Source organism: Pan troglodytes, chromosome 10, assembly GCF_028858775.2.
Source record: "Pan troglodytes isolate AG18354 chromosome 10, NHGRI_mPanTro3-v2.0_pri, whole genome shotgun sequence".
Classification (NCBI taxonomy): domain Eukaryota; kingdom Metazoa; phylum Chordata; class Mammalia; order Primates; family Hominidae; genus Pan; species Pan troglodytes.
This window is the reverse complement of record NC_072408.2, coordinates 76,432,029-76,445,375: the sequence shown is the minus strand read 5'-3', so window position 1 is coordinate 76,445,375 and position 13,347 is coordinate 76,432,029. Positions and strand designations below refer to the sequence as shown.

At 41.5% G+C, this 13,347-nt stretch overlaps 2 protein-coding genes across 7 annotated transcripts in view; one reads left to right on the top strand and one right to left on the bottom strand.

Moving 5' to 3' along the window:
• RAB3IP (RAB3A interacting protein) overlaps positions 1 to 13,347 on the bottom strand; it is a 186,153-nt gene that overhangs the window by 116,536 nt on the left and 56,270 nt on the right. The gene's annotated exons all lie outside the window — the stretch shown is intronic.
• The window catches only part of BEST3 (bestrophin 3), a 53,992-nt gene that overhangs the window by 11,841 nt on the left and 28,804 nt on the right, over positions 1 to 13,347 (top strand). For 3 of the 6 annotated variants that reach the window (XM_522466.7, XM_063785890.1, XM_009425815.5), the window contains one exon: positions 210 to 443. The exons of 2 other annotated variants lie outside the window; for them this stretch is intronic. In XM_522466.7, coding sequence (XP_522466.2) covers positions 210 to 443 — 234 coding nt within the window. Of the gene's footprint in view, positions 1 to 209; positions 444 to 552; positions 5,050 to 13,347 lie in introns of those variants that run through there. One more of the 6 variants, XM_016924921.4, reaches the window with a different exon arrangement.

The window sequence follows — 13,347 nt, the reverse complement described above, 5'->3', positions numbered from 1 at the left end:
TATTTGAGATCTAATACCCACTTACAGGGTGCTTAGGCATTGCCAGGCACAAATGACATTTTTTTTCTGGAAGGCAAAATCAGAAGATATGGATAATAATATATTTTTGTCCTCCAACCTCTAAAAAGGCTAAAATTCAGCTAAAAGCATCAGTGTCACCAACGTGTCTGCTGTAAGAAACTGCTTTATAATTTCCTGTTATTCTACAGGGTTTTATGTTACTCTGGTAGTGAACCGATGGTGGAACCAGTTTGTGAATTTGCCCTGGCCAGACAGGCTAATGTTCCTCATCTCCAGCAGTGTTCACGGAAGCGACGAGCACGGGCGCCTGCTTAGAAGGACGCTGATGCGCTACGTCAATCTCACCTCCCTGCTCATCTTTCGCTCGGTGAGCACTGCTGTGTACAAAAGATTTCCCACAATGGACCACGTGGTTGAAGCAGGTACTATGAATGGCTTTTCCTTCCGTGGGCTCTTCTCAGCTGAGACAGGACCTCCAGAATTCCTTTGAAAATTCTTTATGTTTGTTTATTCACTCAAGAAACATTTATTGGTTGGGCGCGGTGGCTCATGCCTGTAATCCCAGCACTTTGGAAGGTGGAGGCGGGCAGATCATCTGAGGTCAGGAGTTTGAGACCAACCTGGCCAACATGGCGAAACCCCATCTCTACTAAAAATAGAAAAAATTAGCCGGGCGTGGTGGCGTGTGCCTGTAATCCCAGCTACTGGGGAGGCTGAGGCACGAGAATCACTTGAACCCGGGAGGCGGAGGCAGAGGTTGCAGTGACCCGAGATTGCAGCACTGCACTCCAGCCTGGGCCACAGAGCCAGACCTGTCTCAAAAAAAAAAGAAAAAAGAAAAAAGAAAAAAAAAAAGAGAGAGAGAGAGAGAAAGAAAAGGAAAGAAAAGAAAAAGAAACATTTATTGATTACCTACTATGTGCCAGAAGCAAACTAAGAGACAAAGATGAATAAGACATGGTTCCTGCCCTCAAGTTTACTTCAGAGGTGGGGGAGAGAAAGTGGCAGATAGTAACGTTGCCTTAAGGTAAACATAATAATTATCATATTTATTAAACAATCTGGCTGGGCGAGCTGTTTGGAAGGCCCAGGCGGGTGGATCACCTGAGGTCAGGAGTTCCAGACAAGCCTGGCCAACATGGTGAAACCCTGTCTCTACTAAAAATACAATAATTAGCTGGGCTTGCTGGCTCCCGCCTGTAATTCCCGCTACTCGGGAGGCTGAGGCAGGAGAATCGCTTGAACCTGGGAAGTGGAGGTTGCAGTGAGCCAAGATCATGCCATTGCATTCCACCCTGGGCGACAAGGTCCCCATCAGTCCCCAAAAAATAAATAAATAAAAATAATCTGTCACATTAACTTACAGTTTTCCAGCACTATACGGTTTGTCTCCTTTATAGCTATTTCGTTTGGACTTCAAGAAAACATGAAAAAGGTAGAAAATAGATTCAGAAAGTTTATAACCTGCCCTGAATTACACAGCTGATCAGTGGAAAAGCCAGAATTAAAATTTAGGCTCCAAACTCCTAAGTTAATACTTTCTAATAGATTCTGGTAGGAACTGGCAATGTCAGTTTCATCTAGGCAGACACTGAGAGGTGACAGTCAAAAGCTGTTTTAGTATGGACCTCTTGTCTCTTGTGCCTCAAAGGAGATGTAGATAGTTAAAGGATGATTCTCTTTGGTGTGTAAATATTTAGCAAAGAAGCTGTTAAGTCAGCCTTCAGTAGGGCGAGGATTACATGAGATAATTCTTGGCACATATGGATGAGAAGCGTGAGGTGATTCTGCCTTCACATTGAGTCCAGTCTCACATTAGTTTGCAGTATTTAGTCTCCTTTTCTGAAATGTCCTGAAAAAATAGATATTTTCGGATTTTGTTTGTTTTGGAGTTTGTGTTGGCTTTTTTTGTTGTTGTTGTTTTTGTTTTGCCTTCTTAAATGGCTAATACAGATAGTAACTACTGAAGTCAAAATAAAACTGTAGAGATGAATGTCTATATTTCACATTTTATTTGAGAAGAAAGAACTCCAGTTTGAGGCATACACACAGACCAGATGGTATTCAGTATGTCCAAAATACAAAGAGAAGGTTGGAGGTTTTATAAAAAGACAGAAATGTTGCATATTGCTCTTTGAGAAAGTTCATTGGCACTAGTAAGTTTCTGGGGAGCTGGCAAGTTTTGACTGGTGAGTGATGGAGGTGGGTAAAATTAGTCTTCAAGTTGCAGCAGATCATTTCAGCAACTATAAAACTGGTTTCAGGTAATAGCAGGCAGTTTCAGCAACCAGGCCTGCAAAGAATTTTTTTTTTTGAGACAGAGTCTTGCTCTGTGGCCAGGCTGGAGTGAAGTGGCGCTATCTTGGCTCACTGCAATCTCTGCCTCCTGGGTTCAAGCGATTCCCCTGCCTCAGACTCCCAAGCAGCTGGGACTACAGGCGCACACCACCACGCCTGGCTAATTTTTTGTATTTTAGTAGAGACAGGGTTTCACCATGTTGGCAGGATGGTCTCAATCTCTTGACCTTGTGATCCGCCCACCTCGGCCTCCCAAAGTGCTGGGATTACAGGCGTGAACCACCATGCCTGGCCTCAACTGCTTTTTCCTGGTGGCTTCTTGACTCTGTTTTAGTTGGGTACGACAAGAATGACCCAAGTATGTTATCAAATTTCACAATGATTAAGAACACGGAGTAAGGGTTTGAAACTTTATCTCACAGCTTACTAGCTACATGACTTTGTCTGAGTTAGTTAACCATTCTGTTCCTCAGTTTCCTCATCCATAAAATGGACTTAAAGTAACTTATGATAGCACCTACCTCATATATCCCATAGGCTTGTTATGAGGATTAAAAAAGTTAGCATTTGCAAAATGTTTAGAGCATTCCTGGCACACAGTAAGTGCTGCATAATTTCTTGCCATTGTAATGAAATTACATCTCAAACAACAGCATAACATAGCACCGTAGCCACTTTAGAAGACTTGTTATTAATATAATATCCCAGGTCTTTTTTATCTACTTTGATCAAGAGGTTGTGAATGTCAAGGTTGAAATAAGGAAGAAGGGTGTAGATGATGTTGTTAGAGATGCAGAGTGAGATATGAGAAAGTAATGGGTGCCAGGAGTTGGTTAAGGGGGATTCAGGGGGAGGGTCTGAAGGCCTGGCACATGTACAGGTATATGATAATGTAAAATCAGTAGGAACTTAAAAAAAAAATTAATTGCCATCCTTCCTCCAAATATGAAAGTAGAATACTGTTTCAGAATGACCTAGTTAAAAATGCTACTAGACAGCTCAATTTTATCTTACCTTAATGTCTCCAGGAACAAATAGATTAAGAATTACCATCTCTAAGAAAGACCTAAAAACAAACAAGAAACGTATGACCTATTCCAAGTTGATGAGCTAAAGTTTACTTGGATGAACACAGGCGATATTTCTCTAGTTCTGACGCATCCTTGAAATGAAGAGAGTGCATTCTGACAGGAATCAGATGCCGGGTCCAATCCTCAAAGCAAATCTCATCTTCTTAGTGTCACCTTCATATTAAAAGCACACCAGGAAGAAGCCAGGTTGGCTGGCAATGGAGAGGCCTCTGGGGCCTCTGGTCAGACATGAGCTCTGAGGACTGAGCTGTGCTCAGGTCTGAGGGGCAAGTAGATATAGGGAGGCAAATAGGAAAATGACGTGATTTCATTTCCTTTGAGTGTATTTTTCAGAATACCAAGGCCCACTCTCTCTCCAACTTGTACAGATGTCTGCCATGTACTTGCATTCAGACTTTCCCCTTTCCGAGGCATGTGGAATACTGAAATACTTCTATCTGCTCAGCTACCAATGTTTCTGCCATTCCAAGGGAATCTCAAAATGAGTCCTTCACTTCTGGATGTACATTTAAACTAGTCTCTAGGAGTGACCCACAGACCCACAGGCCCTCTACATCTTGAATAACTTGAGTTTATTTATTTAAAATGCATATTCCTGGGTCCCACCCACGTCAGTCCCTCTGAATTATTATAGAACCTAATAGAACCTTTGGATGTACGGCCTAGGAATCTGCAGTGAAACATGCTCCTGTGTTGGTTTTTTTAGTACCCCAAAGTTTGAGAAGTATTGCATCTTTTCTGGGATGCTTATTTTTTAAACCCTTTTTCTCGCTCCTGGGGCAAAAGGCTTTGGCAACCACCAACTCATTACTGATAACAAAGCAGCAGCAATTAAGAAAGGATGGATTCGAGGTTTCAGCTTGAGGGTCATGAATTACAAAGAAGAGCTTTGAGGAAGCAGTCTGGTGGGAGGCTACTGTATAAGGGATTTGAATTCCACCTGCTTGGATGTAACAAGCATTGTTCTGACTTAAACTTTTTGGTTGGTTTGTCTGAAGTGAAGGGAGAAGAGAATTGACAGAGGAGCTGTGATGAGGTGAAAGCCTTTCCAAGGGTCCTGTGACACAATCACTGATTATCTCAGTGAAAAGGTCCCAGTTGCTCTCATTAATTCCTAAGTATTTTCTCAAAAGGCAGAAAAGAGGTAGTAGGTACATCTTGTCCCCACAGGAATATATTGTGCTTCTGGTAAGTAATTTTGAAGATTACTTTCCTCTCTTGGTGCTTGTAAATACTGGATAAGATGTTTTGATTCAGTATAAGACCATACTATACGCAAGCATTGTGTGTTAGGCGGCAGGACAAAGGTTCCAAGCCACTATCCTCTAAGCCAGGAGAGACGCTTCGGAGGCCTGTCTTCCTGGCTGCCCCAGGCCGGCACCCGCTGTCACCGGCAGCGCTGACTCACTGAACTTCCTGCTGCTTTCCCCAGCAGAGAGGGCTGACTCAGAGTCTGCACATGGGGTCTGCTTCCAAGTTCTTCCAACTGGGCATATGCCTCTGCCACTCTCTGACTGTCCTTTGCCTGTGCCAAGGTTTCTGGGAAGAACAGGAAGTTCAGGGATGGCGGAAAATGTTTGGCAGATCCCCTGAGTCCAAAGCCGGAGCACCTGCTCCTGCCTGAGGGCAGAGAGGACTGGTAAGTAAAGCACTGAGGGCCCCAAAGGGGTGGGGACAAGGTTAAGGGCACGAGGGACCTTCTTGTCAGTTGAATTCTCTACCTAAAATCACCTGTAAGAAAAAGTACATGTTCTCAAACTTCAGGGTGCATTACATATTGTTAAAATCAATATTGCTAAAAATTTGGATCCCACGATACCACTCCCAGAGATTGTGACTCAGTAGGTCTGGAATGGGCTCCAGGAATCAATGAGTTGAACAAACTCCTGGAGACTCTGAGGCTGGTGGTCCCTGGCTTGTGCTCTGGGAAGCAATGGGCTTTGAGGCAATCAGTTTCCCTCCAGCTTCTCTTTCTTCTGCGAGGGTTTTTGCCTCCATAGATTCAGTGCTGGCCAGAAGGAAATAAGCGAGAGGGCCGAGAGTGAGGACCAGCACCTCCTTCTGAAGCATCTGGCAATTCCTTGGCTGGCGCTGGTTGAACTAGGTCACATGCCTGCTCATCCTTGAACTTTTCTTGCTTTTAAGTTGGACAGTCAAGTTACATTATTCTGAAAAACAACAAGACCAAAACACATGCTGCTGGGGAAATATATATAATTTGATGCTACAGGTTAAATTTCTCAAGTTAAAAATAAAAAAGTTTTTGTTTCTGCTTATATGAAAATAAAAATACAACAGTGGAATTCGGAATAATGTCTATTATGCTGAAAAGTCCCTGAACTGGTCTGTGATCAGTTATTTATCAGAGAAACTGCAACAGTCTCTGTTACTTTTGCCTATTGGCTACAAATCTGCTCTGGAAAATTCCAGTCATTCCAATCACCTGCCCTGGGAGATGTCATTCATTCCAAGTCAAGTCAGATGCACAATTCCAGATCCTGGCTGAGTCAAGTGATGACCTTAGTTGTGTGCATATAGTATGGTCTCATACTGAATCAAAACATCTTATCTAGTATTTACAAGCATCAGGAGAGGAAAGTAGTTATCTTCAAAATTACTTACCAGAAGCACAATGATATGTAATAGGAAATTATATACATTCCTCTTAAAGAAACATTACCAAGCTGGTGCTAGAACTATTATGCCTTTGCTCATGCAACAAAGGTTTATTGTGTGTACAATATATGCCAGGCACTGTGCTGGGCACTGGGACTACCCTTATAAGCAGAACAAATATGGTCCCCATACTCAAGGATTGGTAAAATTTACTACAAATCTTATCTTAAATTAATCATTGTCATAAACAAGCACAAATATATTTACAGTTAAACTTTACATCTCTGCATTGCAATTCTCTCTCTCTAAAATAAATAGTTTCTGTCTGTATTTAGTAGTTCATAAGAGTAGTTATAAGACAGTAACCTCTGAGGAAAAAAACACCCTTTAATTTTCTTAAAGCCTTGGAGTCTTTTTTTTTTTTTTTGAGACACGTTCTCACTCAGTTGCCCAACCTGGAGTGCAGTAGCACGGTCATAGCTTACAGTAACCTGAAACTTCTGGGCTCAAGCCATCCTCCTGCCTCAGCCTTTTGAGCAACTAGGACTACAGATGTGCGCCACTGTGCCTGGCCAATTTACTTATTTATTTGTTTAATCCCTTTTTTTCCTTTTTTTCTTTTTTGATACAGAGTCTCACTATGTTGCCTATGCTGGTCTTGAACTCCTGGCCTCAAGCAATCTTCCCACCATAGCCTCCCAAAGGGCTGGGATTTCTGGTGTGAGCCACCACACCTGGCCTTCCCTGGAATCTTAATGTAAAGATTCTTGACTGTCTTCTATGACTACAGGGAGCCTGATGAGACTCCACTGGAATTTTCAGTGACACTTATGGTTAACAGACATTAATATAACCAAGCAAGCCACCAGCTGTCAATGGATGTTGAGATAAAAGTTCTAACTTCAGATGCTCTGGCTATAAGTCTAGCCCTATAAATGGAACTCAGGTCTGGGTCACTTACTGCTTAAAAGCCAAACAACTCAGGAACTTTGGTAAAAGGAACGTTAGCTTTATTTGAGAAGTCAGCAACCAGGGGAAGGCAGTGAACTGGGTTGAAAGGCCACCTTTCAGAATTGTGCCTCTAGGTAAAGGATTTCTAAGGGAAATTAAGAGAAATGAAGACCAAAACAGTCTTGTGAAATGTGAGCAGTTTCAGTCAGCTGGGCAGTTAATCATTGCTTTCTTGGTGAAAGTTTTGCGACCTTCTGCAGGTGCCATCAGCCTATTCTTACAGGCTAGTCAGCCCATTCCCAGAGCTGTTGGTCAGCATATTTTCCTTCTTTCTTTTCCTTTTTTTTTTTTTTTTAGGCAGAATCTTGCTGTGTTGCCCAGGCTGGAGTATAGTGTTGAAATCTTGGCTCACTGCAACCTCTGCCTCCCCAGTTCAAGTGCTTCTTCCGCCTCAGCTGCCCAAGTAGCTGGGATTACAGGCACAGGCCACCACACCCGGCTAATTTTTGTATTTTTAGTAGAGACAGGGTTTCACCATATTGGCCAGGCTGGCCTCGAACTCCTGGCCTCAAGTGATTCCCACCTCGGCCTCTCAAATTGCTGGGACTACAGGCGTGAGCCACCGAGCCCAGCCAGCATATTTTCTTTTATCTCTGTTGAAGGTCCTGTTTTCTTGAGGCTGTTTTTTGGGACTAATGTACAAACTCAAGGAAAACAATAATATTATTCAAACAAGCAAGCTTTTCTCTAACATGGAATTAATACTGTTAGAACCACATTTGCTTTTCTGGCACAGATAGATCATTTAATCTGTGATCTTCTCCTCTCTCACTAGGTAAACTAAAATGACTTTTATATAACATATTATGTAACATTCACAATTAATTGAATCTGGTATAACATTTCTGCCCTGGGTGGGCTTTTTTTTTTTTTTTCCTGATCCATTACACAGCTCTGGGGCTCCTTGGTCTCTGAATCTCCACTGCCTTGTGTTAGAAGAGTGAGAGCCAAGGGGATAATGGTATTCACAGCTGTGCCAGTTTTTCCTCTGTTGGCTGAACTTTTAAAGGCTGAGTAAGTCACCCCTCTGTAGTCTCACATGACGAGCCCGGAACAGACAGAATGTCATCTTGCGAGTGAAACTTGACTCACCTATGTGTAGTTGCTCTGCACATGAGAGAAAGTGCATGCAAAACTAGCCCTTCTTGAATTAATAGCATGGATAGGCAGTGTCGGTTGGTCAGTGTTTGAAGGTTCCCCCCACATTTCTGTTTCAGGAGTTAACTAAAGGCTATCCACTCAATGTTTCTCAAAGTATGGTTGCAGACCACATTCACTGATTAGCCAGGGTGCTTATTTAAACTGCAGGTTCCCAGGCAACTTAGGGAATCAGAATCTAGATCTAGGGCTTAGGGCCTAGAAATTGACATTTTAAACAGGCTCCCTAGAAGCACTGCAGGATGTTTGACCCAGACTGAGAATGCTGAAATGATCAGCACTAGGGCAGTTGTTCAACCTAAACTTTGCTGCATGTTGGAATCTCTGGTGATCTTTTAAAAATTCTGACACCTGACTCCCATTCTCAGATATTAGGATTCATTAGGTATGTAGAGCAACCTGGGCATCAGGATTTTTCAAAACTCCCCAGACCATGGTAATGTATAGCAGAGTTTAGGAATAGCTGCACTAGAACACATCAATTAATTCCTCCGATTTCATCTGCAAATTGCCTCAGATCTATTCTACCCAGGGCAAATAAAATTCTGGGCCACTGTGCAGATGAGGATTTAAAAGCACTGATTTCTTTGTATGTTATTTCTTGTGTGTGATTATGTAGAAGGCAGTGAATTACCAGATGGGATACTAATTTATGGACAAGGATATGGGTAACTAGAGATTTGCTCATATCAATATAATAGAGGAGTGTCTGTCTCTGTTCCTTATTGCTACTCCCAGAAACTGATTTTACTCCACCGTAGCCTATTTCAGGCTTTTCCAGCTGTGGTTTGTAACTCATTATGGGATTCTTAAATCAGGTTAACGGGTTGTGACCAGCATTTTTAGTGGACTGGAATGGAGAACAATAGAATAGAATAGAATAGAATAGAATAGAATAGAACAGAACAGCAGAAAGCACATCATGTGGCAGGGCCAATAACTGTTTTGTGAACAACATATATCTTACTATGGTTTATGGTAAAAAAAAAAAACAAACAAAAAAACCTGGTTGACATCCTGCCCTGCATGATGTTGTTGCAATGTGATTTCATCCCTCTCTCAATCTCATTTTGCTCCCCCCTTGATTTTCCCAATTGACAGGGATTTCTAAACCTCTTCCACTGAATGGAAAGGACAGCTGTAGCTGAAGCTGGTGGCTTCATTCCATTCATTTGGAAAACACAGAGATAAAAACAAGCCAGGCACGTTGCACTCTTCCTGAAAAAGTGTCATCCCTTGGAGAAGGGCTCAGATGCTGAATACACAACTCTCTCTTTCAGAAAGAACTGGCATGAAACCCATTCTGCCTTCAAGTTTTGAGATGCAGAGCTTTTAGTTCCTCTGCTAATAGAGCCTCCTTTGAATACTCTGCTTGAAAGGCAAAAGACATCTGCCTCAACTTCAATCAAGGAAAAATAGAGCAACTGTACAGCAGGCAGAATCTCTATGATGACTGGAATTTTGTCTATCAATGGATGTAATTAATCCTTTGGCTCGAGGGCAATAAAATTTTGTCTTAAAGTAGCAGATCCTGCTCCATCAAACCACAACTCAATTGGGAGTAAATGCAAACATGTATCTACATTGAGAGATAGATTTTACTCTGATTAGAAAGATGAAGGAGGGATTTGGGGATAAACAATATGAAAATTGCTGAGCAGAGCTGAGCCAGCCAGAAGAAAAAGCGATAGCAAGAGAAACTGTAGGCAGATGCAACGGCAGGATAAAATAGCTATGCCAGGGGTGTGATGGGGCCTGAGGAGAGCATGGCATGGAGACAGACACGTGCAGGGAACCAAGTGGTGGGAGGACAAGCCCACTCAGAGTGTTGCCGAACTGTAGCAAATCAGTAACTATAATTAGCATAGCCTCAGCAATGACAATAATGATCATATTCTGAAAAAAAAATTGGTCTCTGCTTAAAATGGCTTGAAGTCCTAATGAGGGTGACATTCCATTTCATAACAAATACTTTTGGAATGGACTTGACCAACAATCTAGAGATTTTCTTTCAGTTGACCGACTTTGATTTCCAAAGGTGGAGTTACTTTTGTGAACCCTCAAAATCTGAGACAGGTCTCAGTTAATTTAGAAAGTTTATTTTGCCAAGGTTGAGGATGTGCACCCGTGACACAGCCTCAGGTGGTCCTGATGACATGTGCCCAAAGCGGTCAGAACAGTTTGGTTTTATGCATTGTAGGAAGACATGAGACACCGATCAACATATGTAAGAGGAACATTGGTTCAGTCTGGAAAAGCCGGAGATGACTCAAAGTGGGGAGGGGGCTTCCGGGTCATAGGTAGGTAAGAGACAAATGGTTGCATTCTTCTGGGTTTCTGATTAGCCTCTCCAAAGGAGGCAATCAGATATGCATTTATCTCAGTGAACGGAGCAATGACTTTAATAGAATGGGAGGCATGTATGCCGTAAGCAGTTCCCAACTTGACTTTTCCCTTTAGCTTAGTGATTTTGGGGACCCAAGATATTTTCCTTTCACACTTTGGATAAGTAAGATGTGTGACCCTGCAAGGAATAACAAAAATTATTCTGCTTATATATTCTTAGAGGATACATTAATGTCTCAGTGATTGTCAGTCATCTTTCATAGCACCTAGCAAAATACTCAATAAATTTGTGCTAAAAACAAAATCACCAGCTCTTCTTGCTCTACTTGTCCTCTTTCAATCTCTTGCTTTAGTGTTTGCACCAAATAAACCCTCACTCTGCATATTTGCTTTCTGCTTAGAAGCTAAGAAAGGACTTGCTAGCACAATTTGATCCATGCTTCTGAATAAAAAATAACCAGAGATAAAGTTATTCTTTGGTCAAATGACAGAGATTGAAGCCAATATATAAATGAGATCATTTTTTAAAATTGCACTATAGGTCTCAAGAATATAACTGTTAGACAATTGATATGGAATATGTGAGAATAGGCTACAGCAAGTCTTTAAGCATAAAGCCAAGACAGATCAAGTTTATCTATTAACTTCATCCAATAAGATTTAACTGGCCAGGCACAGTGGCACATAGCTGTAATCCCAGCACTTTGGGAGGCCAAGGTGGGCAGATCACTTGAGCCCAGGAAGTTCAAGACCAGCCTGGCAACATGGTGAAACCCAGTCTCTACAAAAAATACAAAAATTAGCCCAGCATAGTGGCATGCACCAGTAGACCCAGCTACTCAGGAGGCAGAGGTGGAAGGATTGCTTGAGCCCGGGAGGTTGAGGCTGCAGTGAGCCAAAGATCACACCACTGCACTCCAGTCTGGATGACAGACGGAGACTCTGTCCCATTAAAAATTGAAAAAAAAAAAAGATTTAATCATGCTCTGCAATTCTTTAAAAAACAAACAACAAAACAGATTTTTTAGATTGTGCAACAACTCTGAGATGCACTGAGAAACAAGAAGAGAATCACCAAGCTCATTTTTATTTTACACTTCCAGGGCGAGTATCATTCTCCAGGCATGGAGAGAACCCTTCTAAGCTAGTATAAATAACCCGAGTGTTATCTAAAACTAGTCTCCTGTTGGTAAATATTGGCTTTGTAGTTGTTACTTTGTTTATTTCAAATCCTGAATAAACAGAACCTTCAGTTAGTGGGACAGTGATTTTCAAACACCACTATATGTCAGAATTTTCTGCACAGCTTGGTAAACATGCAACTGCCTAGACCCAATTCTATTAAATCACCCAGGAAAATTTAAAAGAATGCTAATGCCTGGCCTCATCCTAGATCAATTGAATCAGAATCTCTAAGGATATAAGACCCAGCCGTTGGTATTTTCTTCTTTTTTTTTTTTTTTTTTTGCACTCCACTCTGTCACCCAGGCTGGAGTGCAATGGCACAATCTCGGCTCACTGCAACCTACGCATTCCCGGGTTCAAGCAACTCTCCTGCCTCAGCCTCCCAAGCAGCTGGGATTACAGGTCCCTGCCACTACACCCGGCTAATTTTTGTATTTTTGGTAGAGACTGGGTTTCACCATGTTGGTCAGGCTGGTCTCGAATTCCTGACCTCAAGTGATCCACCCGCCTTGGCCTCCCAAAGTGCTGGGATTACAGGCGTGAGCCACCACGCCCTGCTGCCATTGGTATTTTCTAAAAGTCCCCTTATGAGATTCTAAGGTACAGACTTGGGTTGAGAACTCCTGCCCTACTGAGTCTGATTTAGTAGTCAGGGTCGGGGTCCAGGCCTCTCCATTTTTAATAGATATCACAGGTGATTCAGACCTATGGCCTTTGGATCTTATTCTTAAGAACAACGGCCTAGGTCACATCAAAGATCTAGAGAACACCAAAGCTCTATAAATTGATGACTCTAAAAATGGGCATACCTCACTCCTCCTTTGACATTTTTTTTACTGAAACACTACCTCTTAAATAAAATTTGGCCTGCATCATAAGGAGGGAGGATTTTTTAAATTTATTTATTAGAGATGAAGTCTTGCTATATTGCCCAGGCTGGTCACAAACTCCTGGCCTAAGTAATCCTCCTGCCTGGGCCTCCCAAAGTGCTGGGATTATAGGCATGAGCCACTGCACCCAGCAAAAGGATTACCTTAAATAGGACAACCAGATTTGTTAACTGACTACAGATGGTTAAAGATAGAAAAATGTGTTATATTAGGGCAAAAGTTGATTTTCGTCTGAATGTAGTATCACAATTCCATAAGCAAATGATTGCATTTCTGAGAAAAAAACCTCAAAAATTAATATCTAATAAAAATCAGTTTTAGAAGTAAGTTTTAATTCAGAAAACACTATTTATATTAAATCATAATTAACATTTAAAAGCTACTTAAAATAAAGAGCCAAGGGGGTAAATACCAGGAGAGTCATTACAGCATTATTTTTAGTAGCAAAAAAAAAAAAAAACAACTTAAATGTCTTAAATGTCTATTCAAAAAGGAACTAGCTAAATAAAATATTATATACTATTAACAATTAATGTTAATATATAGAGAGCAGCCATTAAAAGGAATGCTGCTGCTCTCTATATATTAATTTTTAAAATCTTCAAGATATACCTGAAAAACAGAAGCAAATGGCAGATACATATGTAGTATAAAATCATTTGTGTTTTTAAAAATAGGCCTGTATGAAAATCCATGAGATTTCTCTGGAAAGATACGCAATAAACAGATCA